At 48.0% G+C, this 22,748-nt stretch overlaps 1 protein-coding gene across 1 annotated transcript; it reads right to left on the reverse strand.

Moving 5' to 3' along the window:
* Nucleotides 1–11,169: 11,169 nt before the first annotated feature.
* On the reverse strand, nt 11,170–22,119 carry LOC120955044 (basic-leucine zipper transcription factor A). Its single transcript, XM_040375512.2, has 3 exons — nt 20,944–22,119; nt 16,118–16,246; nt 11,170–15,977 (listed from the first exon to the last, which is right to left on the reverse strand). The coding sequence occupies exons 2-3, from the start codon at nt 16,212–16,214 to the stop codon at nt 13,633–13,635; spliced, it is 2,442 nt and encodes an 813-aa protein (XP_040231446.2). The 5' UTR covers nt 16,215–16,246; nt 20,944–22,119; the 3' UTR covers nt 11,170–13,632.
* Between the last annotated feature and the right edge of the window lie 629 nt (nt 22,120–22,748).

Raw genomic sequence — 22,748 nt, forward strand, 5'->3', positions numbered from 1 at the left:
GTGGCACTATGGTCGCCGCTTGAAACCGGTCCGGGACGACCGAGAAAAGCATTGACCGAGCAGCATGGCCACGATTACGGTTATGGCGATGATAATACCTCCAACAACGACGACGACGACGATGATGATGATGATTATAGTGGTGATCGGGGTGGTGCTGGTGCTGGTGGTATGCACCGAACGAGGTGACAGAAAGCTAAATGGAGTTGGCTCCGGCCGGGGGTCAATTATTTGTCATCGCTGTCTTCGTTCGTGGAGGGACGCCAGCTGGCCATGACCTTCACACTTGACTGGCTGGCGAATTCGCGACATAGATCAGCAAAGGAGCATGAGACGAAGAGAGAGAGAGAGAGAGAGAGAGAGAGAGAGAGGGAAAAGATAGGAACGTAATGGTTATCATTATGTAGAGGGCTTTGGAAGAAGCTATTGATTAGACTAAAATACGTTATTGCACAACACTTAAAATCGGCGCAAGCCAAAGAAACTGCCACGTAATTGTAACTGTATTTGCTGTTTACATTTCCTTGCTCCTTCGTCAAACAACTCCAACTTCTTGAAAAAGACAACGCTTCTTCACTAAAAAAAAGCTGTCGCTAAATCCGTCCCCACACCCATCAAAGGTCAAGCCCAAGCGCTGGAGGACATACCGCGTGTGTTGTTTATCGTGGAAAATGCAACCCATGCAAAACAAAGTGTCAAGTGCAGGCCGACGTTGGCCATCATCATCGCTCCGTTATTTTTTTGTGACCGAATGCAGTCCATCTGTTGCAAACTTGCTCGAGGTCTGGCCAAGGTAGCATGGAAGCGCGGACAAATAACACAAATCAATGATGCAACACACCGAAGGTGCATCATGGTCAGAGAAGAAGTGACCTTTTAGCATGGAAATGGACAAAATGGAGTCCCAAAAAAGCAGTCCCAAGTTCGAGAATAAAATAACCACCAAACAGGCACAACATTGCGCAACAAACCCACACACACACACATTCGGCTGATGCCGAAAACTTGTCGCGAATGTGTATGCAATTGTATGCGCAATCGTTTATCGGTCATTAGCGCGTTCGCGCGACACACGGGGTTCGATTTTTCAACATTAAATAACAATTACCATCGCAGCCGTTCCTCCGTTCGCTGTCGATAACGTCTCCCATCCCCACCCCGTCCAGCTTCGATCCATCGACTTGCCGCGATAAGCTCAGCCGCAGCCGCACACAGTTGCCTTCCGGTAGTTTTCCGTCCCATTTGCCGTCCATCAACAGACAGCCTCTCCGCGCACTTCGATCGCGCACAACAAAGCAACGGATGGGGTACACAAGAACAACAGCAGCAACAACAAACACACACACACACACACAACATATTATGCAACAGTAGGCGCTGATTAAATACAAGGCGTGTGTGGTGTTAGGAGAGAACGGTGCCAGCTGGTTTGTTTACATCGTACTTCCCGGTCGTGTACCCTCGGTGTGTGTGTGTCTCACTCCCCAAGACCTCAGTGGCCCGATTAGGCGGGGCCCCGATTGGTGCCCGATTGTGTGGCCAAAGATCAAGTACACACTTTGCCACGTGAGTGAGTGGTGCGATGCGGCACGGTACGGTATATTGTGGACTGGATTTGTTTCTTCTCAACCGGGCTTGTAGATTTATTTGTGCTAAATCAATAACAACAACAAAAGGAATTGACTCCAACGGAGCGAAGCTTTGAGCGATTTGAATTTAAAGGGTTGACAAAGTGAGTGCCAACGCTTTTTGAGCTTTTTTTTTGTGGAAGAGGTAACTCATCTAGCATATTTAGAACGATATATTCAATCCCAATTCATATTTGTTGCTCAATTTATATTATTTTATTGAAATCATGCTCCTAATCACGAATGCTGACGTCAATCTTCATGCCCCAAGTCTTGCGAGACAACAATCCCATCACGCAGTTTAGAAGCAGGGGAAGAATACGTGCGAGCATTACCATAACAGTTTGACGTCGATTTTTTGGTCCCCCAAAACGGGAACTTGCTCAAGGACGTCTAGATTTGAATCTTGAACAAAGAAGCAAAGAACTTTATGCAACACCATTATTATCATTATTATTCAACTGGCCACTACATTGAAATGAGCTACAGTTTGTGAGTAAGTAACTTACAGAAACAGGAAGCTTATGTAACATTTAGTTGATTAATGCCGTTAATTAGTAAAACTATTTTAATTGTATTCCAAATCTTGCTACCATGCCCTCAACACGACAAATCACGATCGAGTAACAGCTCCTTACAACACTGCAACTGCATCCTAACTGCTCCCAACTGTTCGCCGGCCACCCAACAGATAAGTAGAGTAAGTGGGTTTGCATTTTTTTTTTTGTTGTATTTTGTTTTGTGCTGCATAATTTTCCATTTTACATTTAATCGCTTTGTATAACAACGGTCTGACCGGCTGGCTGCGACTGTTATTATCGCACCACGCTTGGATATTACACCGACACTCCCCCCCAACGCAACTCGTCCAAGTTCCTCACCGTTTACCAACATAATACCCTTTCGTTTCTCTCTCTCTCTCTCTCTCTCTCTCTGTCTCTTGCTGCATGTTCCATTTTCCATCCGATCGCATCGCGAGTTTTCATTCGATATTGCCATTTTTCCATCCCCTCCTATTCGCAACCACACACACACACACACACACACACACAAAGAGGCGAGAGAAAGTCAACAATCGACAGCCGTAATCGAGGCACAGGCTGGTAAACGATGTCACGGTGGTTGAGTAAAAGCTTTTCTCCCGTCTATCTCTGTGCCACCCGTGTGCTCACAACCAGGTGTGTGGGGCAGTGTGGCGGGGATTTCTACACCTCCTCGCCCTTTCCAACGTACGCCTCTTCCTACCTAAACATACACGCGGTTGAATGGAGTGGAAGGTGGGCAGCGGGTCGCTCCCACGCCATGTGCATCGATCGGCAAAAGGGTGGCTAGAGAGAGGCCACAGGGAATCACACTGTATGGTCGGGAAAGTAGATCATTCCCGTCGGCCCCCGTCTGCTCGGTTTCGGCTTTGGGCTTGTTTGCATGAATAAAATATATAGATATCGCGCTCGCACACAGTGACGCACCGTGTTCTACTTTCCCCCAATGTCCCCCCAAGTGGAGGTGAGGTGCCCCCGGGTCGTGCCGTTTTGTTGCTCCTGTACTTGCTGGTATTTGTCTCCACGCTCTGCTATTGCTTGCTCAATCCCGTGTCGTGTTGTGATATGAAATTTCATTAAATATTTAGGCCATCGAGCGGCGCGTTTCTCTCTTTCTTTCTCCTGGTTTAGCTGCTTTTTTGTTTGTTTTGATACTACATTCCCAGTCCCAGTGTTTTTCTTCCCCTCCCCTCTTTACTGATCGTAACAATGTTGCGAATCGAACTGCACCCAAATTAACCGAGCGTGCAAGCGGGTGCATCGATGCGTTTTGGGCTTTTTATTATGCAAATGGAAGTGCAGTGGAAAAACTGACGGAGGAAAATATTGCAGTGAACTATGCAAAGTGATTAAAACATGTTCTGTTGAATATATTGAATGTAAAAACACTCCAAACCTAAATTAAAGCTCCTTAACAATATATTACATTTGATTGGCTCTGTTATAAAACGGATGACGCCGAACAAAAAAGGCTCGATGCCATAATTACAACAATAATTATTACAAAATTTATTAACCCTCCTGGTGTCTCTTGTCCATTCTTCCGTTCCATCTGGACATTGCAAAGTGTAACTCCTTTGCTGTAATTAAACACAGCTTGTTAAACCACTACGATCGCACCAAGAAGGCATCATAATCGACCGATTGCACCGATATCGACTAAAAAGCAATAATATCACCCACAATCTCCCGATCGAATCTCTTCCCATCGCCCGCAGACTCAACCAGTCGTAACGTTTGACAGCCACCACCACCGCTACCACCGTAACCGGGCTTGCCATTGAAGCAAATGTCAGTGGCCACCGCGGTCGAGTTCGAGGCTATTCCTCGTGAGGCGCGAGCGAGTTCAAAACACGGAACACCACCGCCGGCCCGGCCGGTTTTCATGATCAACCGGGCGTCACGATCGAAACACACCGTGCGTATGCGTGTGTGTGTGACGGAAGATGATGGGGGGAAAAAAGGAAGGGATGGATTGAGCCCGCAAAAGCGTATGCGCGCACGTGGCGGCTTCGATGGGGTTGGAACCGCGCACCGCGAACGTGAGTGGTTTATGCGCACGGAGATCGCTCACGGAAGAGAGTGCCGCGAGTTCAAGTTCAAAGCCGGCAAAGCCGCGGTCACTCACTGTGAGCTTCACGATCGGAACGGCGTTCAGGTGCGAAAGCTTGCCTTTGCAGAGGAATCTGATGCAGTGGAATGACAACATATTGAAGCTAAACTTTACCAACTAACCAATTAACGTGCGCTCTGTTCTTTTGCCGCAAAGGTTGTCTATTGCACTGGTAACAGTTTAATTCCATTGCTTTTATTTTACCCCGCTCGCCGAGAGAGATGACATTTAGATGCCGGCGACGGTGGTGCAGCGATCATAAAAATCGTAAAATTTAACTCCACTGTCCCTGTCTGGTGATTAACATTTATCCATCGTCAAACCGAGGTGTGTCATTTTCCCCCCATTTCCGTGCCTGTATGCGAACCAGTTCCTTCCCTGCTCTCCCTCGATCAAAATGATCCGGTTGATAATTTGGCATCGCTAATCATACGGTGGTGGTCGCCACGAGAGAGTGGTAGTGGTTGTGCGCAAAATAGAGCAGCAATGTCGAACCGATAATGCGACAATAAAGGTGTGTGGAGTAGAACAAAAAGGGAAGGAAAAGGGGAGGTTTTATTGATTTAAATTATGCTGTTGCACGGGGGAACGATCTTGGCGCATGAGTTTGCTACAAATACAACGTACAAAAAGCGGAGCAGATTTAAATGTAATTTCACAACGATCTTACGACACGCCCTTTTCGGTCCCTTTTTGCTACTCCAAAAATACGCCCCATGAGATAATAGCTGCCCCATCGTTCGTTTTCTTTCCCAACTCTGCTTTCGCCGTCGTTGCCGTTGTTGCCGGTTTCTTCTTGAGATGCGCTGCATGCGGGATGCAGCGTGATGCACCTAACGGTACAATCGGTGTCATTCATCAGCACCAGTAGCGAAGCGCAAGATTAATTAACCGCACCAAAATTCCTTCCACTGTGTGATGTGCACATTGCTGTCGTCTGTCGTGAGCGTTCAGCGAAAGGGCAAATCGCGTGTCGCGACTGCCCCCAGCCAGCGCAAGCCAACTCCAACCGTTTCCCAGTTTCCCTATCGACCCAGCCCATCCCATCTCATCCAAGGTCCAAGGTTTGGGTGAAGGAAAAACGAGACAATCTCCTGCTCTGCTCCCTCCCACCCCTTCAAAACTCCCCGCCTTTTGTCTCCGTCCCCGGGCATCCTCCTGGAGCGTGGTTCGTGTGGTTCGCGCTTAACCTAGAAATCCGACGACAAACCAACGCAACGATGCCCCGTTCACAGTGACTCTAACCTTTCTTCCTCCAAACCCCCCCCCCCCTTCCCCCCAGACACTCCAACACCCCGATTTCCACGGTCGAGTGCGGTCGGGCGGGTTTTGAGGTCAACTTTTCTTTTCTCTCCCTCTCACCCACCACTCTTTCGAGTGCTGTCCCTAATGCCCTCAATTCTGGCTTCAATGCCTCACACGGTGTGTGTGTGTGTGTTTGTATGGTTGGTTTTTTGTTTTTATTTTACGTCAGTGTACTTACTTTTAACGGGAGGATGGGAGGAGACGGGCAGCCCACGGGACAACATAATGACCGGCAAACAGCATAATGCTCTCGGGAGCTCGGGAGACGACCATTGGCGCGCGCATTTGCCATCTATCGCGCGCTGCACTCCCGGTGGTGCGGTTGACTGGTTTTCTCTTCTGTCGAGGGAAGGGGGAGGGGGAAGAGGGGGGTATGATCTTGCCAACCGGGCAGCTGGCATATCGGGTTGGCCGTCTGGTTGGCATTAAAATGGCGAGATGAGGAGGAGAGTATGCTACTTTCATGATCATTTACGGAGTCGTGTGCTGATTTATCGGTTTTTCATGAACTAAAACCGAGTTGTCACAAATTAAATGTTTGTTAACACATCATAAAAGCTGCTTAATTTAATATTTAAAAAACATCGAAGACAGTGCTTCAAATTGAACCTCTTTATAAATTGCTTAATCGTTACTTTCATTGCAGTTTGAACACCTTCATCATCCATAAATACTCACCATGCACACGTGCTCCTCCTTTCTTTGTACGCCAAAACATAAAAAATAACCACAGATTGGAGCATTTCAAATTACCACAGGATTAAATATTACATCATGGCACACTTTCCCTGAAGCTGAACCATTTGGAGCAAGACGAATCCGGGAACAGACACAGACACAGGAGATGTGCCCAATAATGCTCCCTTCAGCTTTCCCCCAAACCCACTTGTACCCACTGCTTTGTTTGGTTTTGCCTATTTTACAATTCGCTGCACGTACACACACACGCACACTCTGCTTATTGTTGATGATCGCGATCTCCAACGCACAGAGAGAGAGAGAGAGGGAGGAAGAAGCACATGAAGGAAGGGCACAATTAAGTCCACACTGCCGCCTAAACGTACGTCATACGGGCGTGCGGATGGCCATCCTTTTCACTCGCGCACCTTATTTTGTGTGCAGATCTTTCCATGTGCTGCTCTGGAACGAAACGAACCGAGCTGCCTAACGAACCGCGAAGAACGCTTGCGAATATGCGTCATTGCATTGGCGCAAATATAAGGCTCGAGAGGAAGAACGCGCCAATAGAGAACGGGAGGAAAGAAGAGCACAAGCAAACGCTTACAATAACAAAACTCTGCTTGCAGAAAAATGGAAGCACAAGCAAAAAAGATTCACAAAAATGCTATAAACAGAGCAAAGCAGCAGAAAGAAATGAGAGAAGGAAAGTAGCAAAAAAAAAAAGAAAGAAAAAAATGACAAAAAAAACTCCCCTCACTTCCCCCCCTCCCCCCTAAATCGTAGCCATATTGTGGAGAAAGAACGAGTGAAAGAAGAAAGTATGTAGGTCAAACATGCCCCTCACCATTACTGTTGCTTTTATTATTCCCCTTGCTTTGCGCCTGTTGGGTGTAGAGGCAAAGAAAGCCACAACAAACGTAGCAGAAGAAGAGGAAGAAGAAGAAGAAGAAGAAGAATAAAACGACAACAGCACAAGATCAGTACGTGAAAGGCCGACCGTGCCAAAAAGGGGCGAAAGAAAAGGAAGAGAAAAAGGGAGAGGAAAAGTGCTCGTAAAGAAGAAAAAAAACCGACGCACCACTTCATCATCATCATTCACACTGGAAGGAAAAACTCACCTCAAAAGAGATGATAAAATAGGTGAACAGGTGGGATGTGGAGTGGCGGAGGGAGGTGGATTAGAAGCGGACCTAAACAAGCAAAGGAAACATTGGAAGCAACACACAGCGAGAGAGAGAGATGAAAAGAGCGAATGAAACAAACAGCAAAAGCATCGGAAGCATCAGTTTTCCCTTTGCATTGCCAGCGAGACACGCGGTGGAAAATCGTCCATTTCACAAAATGGTGAAAGTATTATGATGCATTGCGTAGCTTGTAACGTGCACTTTCGCACGGTGCGTGTCATGGCTTTTCCCAATTGCAGCGATTACGTGTTGCCGTCGGGATGGTTTGCTTTCTTGTGTTTTTTTTGTCTTCTTTTTATGAAATTATCTATCGATATGTTTTAGCGATCATTAAGTTTTAAATAGTTTTAGTATGTTTTCATCTTGTATTTAAAGTCATTTTTTTATTTTTGAATGTATTATTCTTAACTTACTTATTTACTCTATGAGAAAGTAACTAGAACATTTTATTCTCTTTTTTTCTTGATTTATTTTTTCAACATAAGTCCTAATTGGACGCCTTGTGGAGCGCAAAATCATTTAAAGTATGCCTGTTTGAGTATGTAGAAGAAACGGAAACTAAAGCGACCATGACCGTGTCTACCAGCTATAACTATTATCCGCCACTAGCCCATTATTACGCCCTATGTTCATTTCCAGCGTGTGCAACACACGATCGATTGTTTTGTAATTATTATCACAGTTTTCTCTCATTATTACTTCACCGCCGCCTTCGCGCGGTACTATTAACACCACCACCACCGGGACACAGCGTTTCCACCACGCTTTAGTGAGCGAACGCGCGATTAGTGAAGCGCTAAACGCAATCGCACCGGCAGCTGCGCACGTGCAAAACCGCGACTGCATTTCTCCTCCCCACGCGGGCTGCGTGCGGTTTGACAACAACGATCTTGGGGTGTAGCATCCACTGCACAGCTAAGCAAAAAGAAAGCTTACCGCACGATAGCGCCACACCAGCACTTCTCCCCCCCCCCCCCCCCCCCCATTCCCATCACCCAGTATTTTGCTAAATCTTTTGCGGTGCACCACCAGAGCAAAGCGCTTGGTTTGGTTTCGCGCCGAGAGCTTAGCCTAGCTCGTCGTCATCGTCGTCATCGTCGTCGTCGTTCACTTAACCTAAATTTCCCTCCGCTTTCTAGTTTCACTGACAACGCGCGGGTATGGACGAAGCGAAGGCTTTCTTTCTTCCCAACCATGGTGTGCTTCGATTGAGATGGTGAGCTTTCTGTGTAGATGCTGTAGATTGTGATTGTAACGCGGTATGTATGCATTCTGAGGAACGTGTCCACTTCACACGAATGCATGGCCCACTACGACCGTACAGTGTGCCATCGATTAACTCGATCAGTGTCTCATATGTCTAAGCGGCGAGTAACCCGAACAACTATCGAATTACAGGCGGAAATTTCAAGCCCACGAGCATTCGATAAACACAAATTTTTCAAATAACATACCAACCTACACTTACCTTTCCGGCAAACCATATCGCAAACAAATTGTTACAACTTGTGCTTCGCCCACCAACCCTTTCAACAAATCGCTCAAATGCCCACCGCTTTTCCTGGCACTTCCGCCCATACGACAACGCCCCAAACCCATTTGAAAAGAGGGAAATCATCCCCACTGTCGGCCGTTCGATCAGGGTGGTCAGCATAAGTGGAGTCATGTGTGTGTGTGTGTAGTCGTAGTGAAACAGCACAGCAAAACAAAGCAGAAGGGAAGGGAGAAAATGGGTCAACGGCACCGGACAAGGTCTTTACCGATTGGCACTATTTGCCCTTCCCGGGTTTTTTTTTGTGTCGGTGGGGCTGAGGCAAGAAACCCTTTCGCTTACGCCATCGCACGGTACGGATGGTTGAGTCCCTTCTGGGTGGTGGCTGCTGTTGGGCGTTCTGAGGAATTCTGCTTCGTAATGGTGCGGGTAGTTTTGCGTAGGCATCGCTTCCACTTCCTGCAATGAACCTGATTTTGACGATTGATTGAAAATGGTTCACCTGCACAACATAAACAGGAACAGGCGCGACTGTAATGACTGTTTTAGTGCATTAACAAGCCGATCGTTCACTTGACACCTTTCCAGCAGTATTTATTCTGCGTTCAAACACGTTGCTGAAGCCCTTTTCCGTCGCACACGCTTCTTTTTGTCAGGCGATGAAAACAGAAAGTTCGGTCGCGCCACCGGCCAAAGAGAGATTCCGTACTTGCGCGCCTCTTATCGACGTCAAACGGATCGCGTAAGTGGCCCTCTATACTCCTGCGTTCTCTCTCTATCACCATACATCCAAGGAACGCACGTTTACACGATTGTAACAGGCATCATCACATACACGCGCCTCACCTTTCGTGCAATGTGACTGCGGATTGCAACGTGATCGCGGCACGGTTTCAATTGTGTGGAGTGCTACAGGGGGGAGGATACGATACGGGGAGCTTCATCCAAAGACCTTCCAAAAGACCGTGTGCTTTGGACATACTTACCATTTTATTTCCTTTTTCTCAAATTAATTATGAAACTGTTTTTAGAGCAAATATAAGAAAATAACAGCGATTTGTTTTGCATTTTTAGGAAAGTGAGTGTATTTCATACGTAAATTTGATACAAATTATACAGTAAACAGTTTGTATTGTAAGACCAGTTCAATATTATATTAGATCTATCTCTCTCTATCTCTCTCTCTCTTGCTCTCGCTCTCTATTTCCTTCATCGTAAACCGATAGAGGCGTGTAAATGTGTCGTCAAAAATGAATAAACAAACACGACGAGCCTTCCATACCTCTCTCGATCTCTACTAAAATCACGTTTTCCCTTCATTTCCGACTTACTTGCTAACACACACAAACATTTGTTCAAAAGATTTTACATTTCGCGTGATACTGTTTTGTTCGTTCATTTCCAAGGAGCCTGGTTGAAGTAGTTTTGTAGGTGTAAGATGTGTGTATGTGTTTAATAGTGTCATCGAAACACACTTTAAGTAAAGCCTTAATAGCGAACAGGAATTATTTGTACACCGCACATGTGTGTGTGTGTGTGTTTTTCTTCGTCGTTATGTGTAAAACAGGTAGCAGAAGATACAAACTAAACTCAATTCAATGTAAGTCTTATGTAAGAGTGTCACAAAATACCTACAAGGCACATAAATGATACGAGACGGGAAATGCAAACGTGGCTACAACACGTACATCTTTCCAATGAAAGCAAACCAAACGGAGATCCTAGCTGGATCGAGAGAACAGTGCAGAAATGCATCAAACTATGCATTCCTGCCGCTGGCCGTTAAAAAGAATACCTTTAAAACTTCAATTGTTTGACCACCTTTGTTTTATATCCCGGTGCAATCGTGATACTAAGATATAACAAGAGCAACAACTTCCCCACAATAGCACAAAACGGGGAGAGCATTTTCACTTTTCTTTTCCAGTTCTTCCATTTGATTGTTTTCGGTTACCACTTCCAGTTACCAAGTTCTCATTTGTTCTTCTCATTTTCATTCCCTTTTGTTTCTCTTTTTTTTTGTTCGTTGCACACAATTACTTCCTTTTGTTTTGTTTGTTTTTCATTTTATGATTTTCATTTTTATTATCCTTCTTTTAATGATTGTGTTTTGTGTATAAAAATATAATAAATAAAAAAGAGAACAATTCTTTTCCAACCGTTATCTTCACCTGCATTGGAAGTGGGGAGAGGGAAGGAGCTGGGGAGATACTTTTAGACAAAAAAAAGTGGGAAAAGAAACTGTTCCTAATTTTCTTTTTATAATAAGGCTCTTACATATACTTGTATAAAAAAGACTGCATATACGCTAGCGAAGAAAAAAAAACACAAAATCTTACTGCAATAGTAATAGTCGCGCACGTGTACTAGCAGCTAACTGTAGCAGTTAGCTCTCAATGACATACTTCGTTTTCACGTGGTGAAACTTGTTTTTCAATAGAAAACATATAATAATCAAATCAATAGCTGTAGCTGTATAATCGTACTGATGATAACAGTAGTAGTAGTAGTAGTAGTAATAGTAATATTGATAATCATAATAATAATAATAATCGTCTCCCTTATCTAACAGACTAATAGTAAAAACAAAACTAGCAAGTAGTAAATGTAAAAACCAAACAAGGAGAAAGAAAAAAACTCTAACACGACACATACGACACATATCACCGAGTAACAGTAGTAGTAGTAGTCTTGTCGGCAAACAAACAGAGAGTGTCATTTGGAGTGATAATAGTAAACGTTAAACGTAATAATAAAAGCAAAGTAAAAATACAAACGACTCTGCGCGCCTCAAAACAAGGGTGTTGCTCGAAGGGTGACATCAGAGTAGGCATCAAACCCGCTACTGATCCGCACACCTCCTGCGTAATACCTGTAGCGAGTGTACTTTCTTGTTTTTTCATCATCTCACTCTCTCTTTCTCTCCTTCTTGTGTTTGTGTCTGTTTATACGTATGTGTGTTTCGTTTTTTAGTGTGTAAAAATAGTTCCAAACCTACGATATCACATTTTTTTCCGAACAAGTTTGCTCCTCCGGTTTCTTTTTGTTAGCTTTTTTGTTTCTTTTCTGTTGTATCGTGTTGTGTTTTCCTTTTCTTCTTCAGTGTTTTTATGTATGTTTATGTTGTAAACAGAACTAATAGTTGCAGGTGGTTTTAATGATAAGGTGTTCTTAAAATTGTATCAATAAATCTCATTCCTTTATACATGCTACACTTAATCGTATAGGTTTTATACCTTCTTCTATTTTTCCCCCCGTTCGCTTAGGATCATCTTCTCTGAAGATAAAACATAAAACAAAACATCGAATCTGCTGCTGCCTTCGACACACTTCGATGCTGGTTTTTTTGTTGCTTCCCTTTGTAGAACCGTGTCAGCACTTTCTGCACTTACATATCTTACGTGGACTGAGTGTTTATGTGTTACCATTTTTTTGTGTTTGTTTTTTTGTAGGTTTCTTACTCTCTCTCTCTCTCTCTCCCTTCGCTAACACTAATATTTAAAATACACTTTATATGCTCATTTGATATATATATAGTTTGTTTTCTTTTTCTCTCTCTCTCTCTCTCTTTCTCTCTCCTGCTATCTTGCTATACAGCGTCGCTTATACCTACCGTGGATATAAATATGTTTGATGTAGTTCGGTTTTCACATTTACAGTTCTGCTTGTTTTTAGTGTCATACACTATTATTTTGTTTTCGCTCTAGTTCTTTTCTTTTTACAAAATGGGGGAAACCCCCTTTTTCGCTTTTCTGTTCTACGACAGAAGCTTCGATCAACGATCTGATTTTAATTTACAGGCCGGCATCGCCAGCTAAATAATTCCAAAGTAAATACATCCACACACTTCCAGCTGCCAGCCGAATCATGCGTAAAGAGTCTCGAAGGGTCTCGGCATTCTCGCTACTTGTTTCTGCCCCTTGTGGGAGCGCGCGTAGAGATCGCTACTTTCTTCGGCGACTGGAGCAGCGAAGTGGAAGAAAGCGGGAGTAAAAAACGGCTAACCAAAGCACCATTTTCCACTTGACTTGCGGCTAAGCCGCATCGTCCAGTGGAGCACAAGAAAGGACAGAGCACCGCACTGAATCGGAGGGGGCCGAACGCACACACACACACACACACACACACCGAACCAACCCCTGTGTTGAGCTTTCTCCTCCAGCGTCCTACGCAGAGCAGCAGCAAGCCACCGAACGAGCTTGTTGCCTTAGCTGCGCCTTTCTCTTTGCGAGCGTACCGAACGTACTGTGGACGGCTGTGGTGTGGTGGTAACTTTCTCCAACACGCAACGCGTCGCGTACACGGCATGCCACGCTGGGAAGAGCCGATCCGATCGCGCGAGCGCTCGCGCACGTCCGAGAAATTCCAACCGATCAACTAACCCACTAACATAAATGGCGTGCTTCTTCGCTCGTCTTTCTCGTGCCGTTCTTTTATCCGTTTCTCCGCTTCATCCGCTTCGTCTTCGATCGAACCACGATGATGATGATGATGATCTCTCCGCAGCTCTCTCCACTAGGCCCTGGGGCGCTAGGAATGCCACAAACGAACCGACCCCCCTTGGGAGGGTTAGTTTCTCAGCGACAACTTCTCAATGTCGTCGTCGCCAGATATCGCTCTGTACAGGAACTAGGGTCACACGTCAGCATCGTTGCAGCCGTCGTCTTCGGTGCCGGCGCGATTTGCGCTACTGGGCGGCGGCGGTCACGCCGAACCCGCTGCCGGTCGTGTTCGAGATCATCATGTTCTTGATGGTGGCCACCTCGGACTCGAGCCGGGCCAGCTTCGACTGCAGATGGATGTTCTCTTCCGCCTTCTTGCTGATCACGACCGACGCCGGGATGGAGGTGATCTTCGCGACCGCCGCTACCATCGCCGCAGTGCTGACGATGGCACCGCCGCTCGCAGCGCTGCTGCTGGAGCTGGCCGCCGATGGAGGCGAGCCCGGCAGCGGTACCATCATCTTCTGCTCCGCCTTGGTCGGCCACTCGTTCGTGGAGATGCCGGAGTCGCGCTCGTCCGACGAGCCGTCCCCGTCGTCCCAGGCCGGTGAGCTCGACCGGTGACCGATCGGTTCCTGTTTGATGTTCTGCAGGGCTAGCAGTGCGGTGGCCGCATCCTTATCGCCCAGGTGGGACTTGTGCCGCAGCTTCACCGGCAGACTGTTGGCGTGCTCGTGGATTTCTCGCTCCCGGTCGGGTTCCTCCTCGCCGCCCGAGGTGCTACCGGCGCTGGCCGTCGAGGAGGCCGTCTGCGCCGGGCTGGCATCGTACGGGGACGGAGCGCGGCGGCTCAGATTGAGCACGTTCGCCGTCAGCAGCGCACTGGCGATCTCGGTAGTGCGCGGGGGCGATCCGTACAGCGCGCTGGCTCCGTTCGCGTAAGCAGCGACGGCAGCGGCCGCCGCCGTCAGTGGGTAGCCGCTGGCGGGAAGGGCTGAGCTGGCGTACGGCGAGCTGGCACCCACGACAAAGTGCGGCGGGTGGACGTGGTGCGCCGCCAGATGGTGCGGGTGGTGATGATGGTGCTGTGAGTAGTGGTGCGAGTGAGCATGGGCCACCGGGACGTGGGCCGGGGGCGATCCGGCCGGACTCGTGCTCGAGATGATCGTTGGCGGCGTGGTGGATGAGATCGGAGCCGAGGAGGAGGAGTTGGTGGTGGTGGTTGGGGATCCGAACCGCGGGGCGGCCGAGGGCGTCAGCGGGGACGGCGAGCGGTCATCCCGGTCCAGGTCACCGTTGGACACCAACACTCGCTGGTGGAGATGGTGAGGATGTTGTTGTTGCTGCTGTTGCTGTTGCTGTTGCTGCTGCTGCTGGAGGTGTTGCTGATGCGGATGAGGTTGATGCTGGGGCTGATGCTGATGGTGCTGGGGATGGTGAGGATGATGCGGATGGTGATGATCAATCACCGACTCCCGCATCGCCTCCCGCGGATGATGGCTGTAGTGGTGAAGAGGGTGCTGGGAGGAGGATGCCAACTGCTGCTGGTGATGGTGCTGCTGTTGTTGCTGCTGCTGCTGCTGCTGCTGCTGTTGCTGGGCAAGCTGTTGCTGCAGGTGATGATGATCGTCCAGGTTGCGTTCGATCAGCTCTAGCCGGATCTGGGAGGGGCTGCGACTGCTGCCTTCAGCCGACGACAGTTTGCCGCCCTCCGAGGCTCGCTCGTACTCGATGATCGTGCTGTTGCGGTGGTAGATGGCATGAACTGGGGACAGGTACGCGGGCCCACCGTTCGTGTGCTGGATCGCACCGCCCGAGGACACGGTGGGCGACGAGCCGGCGGCCGCTGGCGGTGGAGATTCCACGTTCGGGTTGGGATGGATGACCGGAGCTTGCTGGGACGAAGGCAGCTGGGACGCCGCGGCCGCCGATGGCGTCGTCGTAGTAGTCGTTGGCGAGCCCTGGACGACGGCCAGCAGCGTCTGCTGCAGATGGGGCGTGCCATTGGCGGCCGGTGGGCTGTGTGGGGACGAGGCGCGGCCGTGCGATTGCGAGGGAGAGGTAGCCTGCGGTTGGCGCGAAGGGCTGCGCGAAAGCGGAAACCCGATCATGGAGCCGGTCGGCGAGCTGGACCGTGCCTGACCGTTCGCCAGCTTGACGCGCTTGGTCGAGCTCAGCACCTGCTCGTTGGTGGGCAGCGTGGCCATGATCTGATCGACGCTGACCAAGTTCTCGCCGCAGATGTTGTACTTGCTCTTGATCGCATCGAGCTGTGCCTTCAGCACGTGGTTTTCCTTCGTCAGCTCGACGACGCGCTGCTCCAGGACCATGTCGTTGAAGCGACGCTTCTCGCGGGATCGCTTCGCTGCCTCGTTGTTGCGCCGCCGCCGGTCCCAGTAGCTGTCGTCCTTCTTGTTGTCCGGGATGAACTCGCGCTGCTTGCGCTGCGAGAACAGCTCCTTGCGCTTCAGGTGTGCCGCCAGCTCGTAGCTGTTCTGGGGGAACTCCGACTCGGAGGATGTGTGCGGGCTGGCACGGCCGGAGCTGTTGCTGTTGCTGCTGTTGTTGCTCATCAGTAAGGCACTGTGGGCTGTGAGGGAGGAAAATGAACATGAAGGGAAGGCAAAACATCAGTCCCACAGCCACTGAATCGGTTTTCTTGTACTTGGTACATTCAAGACAGTTTTTTTCTGAAGAATTTACAGTAAAAGTCTCAAGAAAGAAACTCACCAGGCATGTTGGAATTGGAGTTGTGATTCTGGCCGGGTATTTCACCGTTGAGCGGCGAACCGTTCTGCTGGCGTGTTACAAAGTCCGCCACCATCATAATAATTTCGCTCGAGCCTAGTATTGGTGCATCTGCAAGTAAATATAACAAGAGAAAGCGCGTACAATTAGCATGATTGGAGCCCATTGAGATAGCTGGTGTGAAAAGCCTCAGTTGGCAATTAATCACGTTTCACGACGGTCACCGTGGGATAAGAATAATCAAATCAAGCAAATATTTACACCACATGCAGCCAACGATTAGCAGGAGAGGCAGGAGGAGCAGCCAAAGGCACACAAGGCAGGGTGCAAAAATCAACATTCCACCAATAACCGCACGGAAACGCAGTTTCGAGCAAAACAAGCAAACAATCAACAACAACCTGCACTTCAACCGAGCGCGCACGTGAACGAAACATGTGACAACGTGCTTGCGCGGAATGTGAGGCAACGCGCGCGCTCACTGCAGTGATCACGCAACGACGAACCTCCGTCATTAGCGCACCATCAGCAAGGGCCGACGAGCCCGACGTTCCACGTGCGTTCCTCCATTTAGACTGTTATTGATTGCAATCGTGTACGATTGGGGGGGATTTTGGAGCCAGCCGGAACCAAGCCGCTCTCAGTCAATTGTCGGAGACGTCATTTCATTGGAGCGGAACTTCGATCTTGCGGAACCGTCATGATGACTGTTTTGCAACCCAGAAGCACAACAACAACAACACAAGGACGTGTAGATAAAGAGGCCAGAAGGAGTTCAGCAGCAATTCTAGCCCGAATGGTTTATCTGCTTCTTGGGTGCAAAAGGCTACCGCCCTTGCAAGAAAACAACAACTTACTCGGTGGAATCTAATCGCGACCCCGTCAGACCATTCCTGTTACGCAACTGATGCCTCCCACGCGTAAACAATCTGCGCGCCTCTGGTTATCAGAAGCCTGCGCACTCTCTCTCGCTCTCCCTCTCTTCTCTCTAAGCACAACAGGAAATGATGCAACACGCAATTGTGACACGCCAGTTCGGTTCGGTGACGCGTCAACGTCCTTCCCGGGAGAGGGGCACGATTCATGAATTAAGGCACGGGTGTACAACACCCGCCCAACTTATCAACCAAACCCCGGGGCCCACTGTCCCTTTCCCTTTCCATTCCACACGTCGCCAGTTATCAGCAAAAGTGAGGGTGACAACAGTGCGTTGCAGATAAGCGTCGTCTTTGAGGGGAACGCAAGAGGGTCTCTCGACTTTATCGACTTTTTATCGGGTCGCAGAGCAGCTATATCGGATGAGGAACAAAACACAAAAGGTTCGGGTAGTACCACTATCTGGACATCTTCACTATCGGGAGGTTATTTTTACGCGTCGAATCATTTCCATCGACGCTTTCCGCGATTGCGTCTGAGCTCTGCGTAGAATTCTGGAGCAGATTAGAGTCTTCATTTGCGTCGGATTCGTTTGCGTGGTGAGAGCTTGTTGATCTCTCTCGGTGATGATATTGCGACGCAATCAGAGTTGCATGGCGCACTTGGATGTCGATACGTCATTGATTTGATATGGAAATTACAGAACACTTATCTGGATGGATCTTCCATTTCCTCGTGTGTGTGTGTGTGTGTGTGTCATGTGAGTCATGCCTAGTTGCCAACCAATTCTGAAGCTTCCGGGTTTTTTTTGTTCAGTGAGTCATAACGGAACGATAATACGAATTCAATGCTCAGGTGTATTTGAAGGTATATTACAAATAGTTTCTTCGTTTTACATCTGTTCAGCAACATCTAGACAATTCTTTTCATCATATTTCATCAGATTCTTGTTGGCGTTCTATTCAACAGATTCTTCTTGGCAATAGGTCTTCGACCTGACCCGAACATCTTACCGAGGATGATGAAATCCCCATCCCCCCAGCACCATTTAACGATCCACTTCAAATACGCAGCGGAGAATTGAGACAGGTATCTCACCACCGGCCGCGCTCACCTCAAACCGGGGTCCCAACAGGTCCCCCCCCATCGAAACGTCAAAATTACGTCATTTTGCCCCTGCCACGGCCAACTGGGGAGGGAGGGGGGGGTGGCCCACATGCTCCTCCTTCCTTATCCGAGCGTACGTGAGAATAAAACCGCGGCGCAAAACGCAGCGCGAGCGCGAGATGCTGCGCGACTGAAGGAATTATTTACCGTTTTCCCAACCCAGCCACCCTTTCCCGACTGTAGCCGATGGTTTCCTTGGGGTTGATATTACGATTTTGCATTCGAGCTTCCAAAGAACGAGAGAGCGAGAGAGCACAAACACACGCGCGGGCAACAAGTTCATCGCCACTCGGCGTGATTAAACACACACGTTTAAAAATTGAGCGATCTCTTCACGATCATCCCCTCCCCGGATCGGGTTCGGGGATGGTTCTGAGAGCGTAAGAACGATTCCGTCGTTCTGCATGCCCTTTCCCCCTTACAAAGTGGCGCTTGTTTTGGCTGGGGCTTTGTGTACACCGCGCACCGCACGAGGTAAACCACCTTTGGGAGAGTAAAGGTGCTTTTATTTACCCCCCTCAAACATTGCACCCTCACTCCCCCTTCGCGGCAGCAATTGACGCTTCGGAAGGGAAGAGGAAGCATATTATACATCGAGCTCGATCGAGATTCTCGCGGTACTAATGGCGTCGCTGACCGACCTTGATCGCGAGCGCGCGCGCGTGTCATTTTGGAGCTCGCGAGCGAAGTAACGTAACCCAGGCCATGCCGGCAAAAACAAACACCTAACCCTCTCACCCGTTTGGTGCGCCGTTTGGTCGGTGGGAAGTTCAAAGCAGTAGAGCAACCTCTTTTTTTAAGACTTCCAAACCACCAGCCAAATTAACACTCCCAAAACAGCCACACAATGGAATCCGTTCCAGTTTGATAGTTTTCTTTGCCGGTTGTCAATCGTCGGCAAGAACTGCGTCGTCGGCCAAGGGTGTATAGCATGTTCGGACGTGTTCTAGCAAGGCGCCCCTCAACCAAAAAACATGAATACTAGTTCTATTGCGTACGCACACCAATACCGCGCGCACGTTTGCAAATTATGTTTCGTCAGCAGAAATAATGAATCCTGAGCGAACCACACAATAAGCCAAGAAAGGGAATGGGAAAAAGGGATGATGAAATCGGTCGAAAATTGCTTCATCACAATTGGAGAGGGGAGGAGGATTCATGGACACATGGGAGGAATCCCCCAATCGGATCATCGGATTCTCCCACTCCCTCGCCCGGATTGCCGGTGATAAATAGAATATTTCACCTTGTTTTGCAATCTTGGCTGCTGCTCTGAGCGGGAATGGCGAGCGTGGGGAAGGCACAAGGCACAACAAAACAAATCCACATCCACCCCTCGCTCCCCTTAATCATTGGGAGGAGGGGTCGGGTCGCGGTGGTATAATCGGTCCTCGCGTGGAACGTTCTACTGGGCGCCCCATCACAACACGATTCGACACGCTCTAAGTACATTGACCGAGGGTTCTCTCGCTCTCTCTTACTAACTCGCTTCCCACCCCAACAGCCCCAAATGACGTCAGATCCTTAATGTTGTCTGTGAGTGAGTAACAAAACATCCCCTCGTTCTCTCTCTCTTTGACACTGCTACTCACCGCAAATCGAGCACCATGAGAAAGTATTGTGCTTTATTTCCGTCACACACACACAAACACACACACGTACTCACAAATTGTGGATGATCTAATAACACGGCAAAGTGTCCCACACACAAACAAAATGTGACACGAAAGAAGGTCATCTTGCTTGGTGTAGAGTTGGTCGAGATGGAACAAGGACGGTGGCGTGCGTGCTCCAACAAAACCAACCATGGGTACCTACACCAATGAGGTCATAGTTCACGCTTATCAAGATCGACCCCTGCGTTTGCCGGTTTGCGGGGGTTAAACGCGTGGTGAAACCGTAAACAAATTGTAATGAAAGTCGAGGGAGGCAAAAACTGTCAACTCATCGGCTCAGCCCGTCGGTCAAGGGGGGCGATAGGAGAAGAACAAGGGGAGTAGCCCAGAACGTTGATAAGCTACCCTAATTCCTCTGCAGGCACACAAGCACACACACCTGTCGAGGAATAGCTATAAACAAATGTTTTGGAGGGAGTCCTCTTCTCGATACTTCTCGACTTTGCCGTTCGAACCTGTTTGACCGTTTGATTTGAATTTCCAGAAGATTCGCACAAACACAGAACGAAACAGAGTGTGACACTGGCAGCAGCACTTACGCATTCCCATGGTAACCTTTTGCATATGTAGCAAAACCCCAAAGGTCAAAAGGCCACTGTGTCAATAGTGATTGCACCACATCGCGCGTTATCACCGATTGTCGAATGAGGCAGCGAAGGGAGGATCAATAAAACTGGACACAAACACACGCACACACACACGCACACAAATTCAGAGCAGAAGCGACGTAATTTGTCCTCAAAAAGGAGCCAAACAAAACACGCAAAACAGGCGGCAACGACCTTCGTGAGGTTAGTTGTCGCCTGCAACTTGGATGGTGTTTGTGTACTGAAGCTGAGCTGAGCTTTTGTGTCGATGAGGTAATACGCAACTGTTGCTTGGAGGATGAGTGTTTGCAGGGGTTTTAACGCGTTTTTAGTGCAATTAGTTCTACTCGTATTTTTATGGATTTTTTTTCAGAAAACCCTCTCCTGTTTGAACGTAAAAATAGGTTCCCGCTCATAAATCATGTGTCATTCGTCTTTGCACAACAAAGAACATTACTCCTCCGCAGCTTTTTTTAGATAATCAGGTAGGATAACTACTCACTCTTTTCGGGGAACCGATGAACAGCAGCACTTCCGTTCCGAGTGCCGAGATAAGACAACTTTGTTGGAGTCGCTGCACTGTCGCTGCACTCCTTCTCGATTGATCTCCGCTGTTCTATTATCGCACCGATTGTTGTTGCAGACACCGAATGCACTTTTGTTTTGTTTGCTATTTAGTTTACTTCTTAACTTCTCACTTGCTGCTCACTGTTGTGTAGGAAGTTAGCTTTTCACCTTTTTCGTGTGTTGTTGAAAGCTTCAATTCTTAAAACACTGCTCCACAACTAATAGATTTTCACGTTAATGCACTTTGCTCTCTCAACGAAGCTTTTTTTAATTGATTACTGCTTTTCTTCTATTGAACGGCAATCCACTACACCTGCTCAATCTACACCAACACAGCGCACAAACACCCGCGTTGTCGTCGTCTTGTTATAAGTGTTATAAATGCAATGCCGATATATCGTACCAAAGGGTGCTCTACTTTTCTGCCCTTTCTGTGCCGCTTTCTTTTCTGTTTAATCTCACAGCAACACTACACTTCACTTCTTCTTATCTCTCACTCTTGTACTACTACTACTGCTTCTTCTCTAACCACACGTATGCAGTTGGTTGCACTTGTTCGCCGCGGTGCACTTTTTGCACTCGCTCACGGATGCGTTTCCTTCACCACGGTCACGGTCGGTTATATGTTGCCTCTATGTGCACACAACACAACACCGTCATGCGATCACACTGCGTGTGCGTTTCCGTACGGCCCAAGGTCTAGACCGCTTCCACGCCACCGCTCAACACTGCTTCTCTCTGAGGTGTTTAGTTTCTGTCTACTGGATCTGGATCTTGCACTGCGCTTCACCTTTCTTCTTTCACTTCACTTGGGGTTTTTTTCAACTCTATTTTTTTCCTGTTAATTGCCTTTTTTCTTGATGGCAAAAAAAGCTTCCAAATTACACTTCACGTACAATTCACACCGAAATTAATGCTTCACCGTGTAATAAACCAAAGCTGTATCGACACACTTTAGTTGCGCTGTACGGTGCTTGCTACCGGGGACTTGTGTGTGTGTTACGATTTTGTGTTGAAAAAACAGCGGACAAACACCGATGGCCACGAGCGCCACTTTTCGCGTTTGCTGCGGTTGCGAGTTTTTCGAAGAATGTTGCGTTTGACTGAACGGACGGCAACTCGAAGCCGCGAATGGGGCCCGCAGACACTCGAGTGAGTGTGAGTGCCCGATCGCACGAATGCCCATTTGCAGGGACCGTTGCCTTGATTGCACAGTGAGTGGTGGAAGGGTTTTGTGGATTAAAACACACTTGCAACACAATTTGCCGTCAAAATGGTTCTTACAAGTTATGCAAATAACTGAATAATTGACTCAATTTTTTGTCTCAAAACCCCGTTCTGTAAAAACAACAAAATGACAACGCCTTACAACGTTACAAAGCATGGGTTCTTCCTCAACCACTAACCCTGCAACCCGACTTCGGGCACTCAATCCGTCTGGTTCGGGCAGACACTCACTCACACACTTGCACCATGCTTGTGTGTTTTGTTTATTGCCCTTTTTTCCTTTCATTTTTAACCCTATTTAGCATTTACGTGTTAGTAAAAGATTGTATTGTGACGTTTAAGCTAAATTCTCAATTATTCAAAGCAATTGCAGAACCACAATTCAATATTGCCCTGTTGCATGTGTTGCTTTCTTCGTACCACCAGTAGGGCCCAAAGTGGAGCGCTCTCATGCTCTCGCTCCCTTCCTCGCTCTCTCTCTCTAACAATCTATTTCTCTCACTCTTTTTTCTT

The sequence above is a fragment of the Anopheles coluzzii genome, chromosome 3, assembly GCF_943734685.1.
Source record: "Anopheles coluzzii chromosome 3, AcolN3, whole genome shotgun sequence".
Taxonomy (NCBI): Eukaryota; Metazoa; Arthropoda; class Insecta; order Diptera; family Culicidae; genus Anopheles; species Anopheles coluzzii.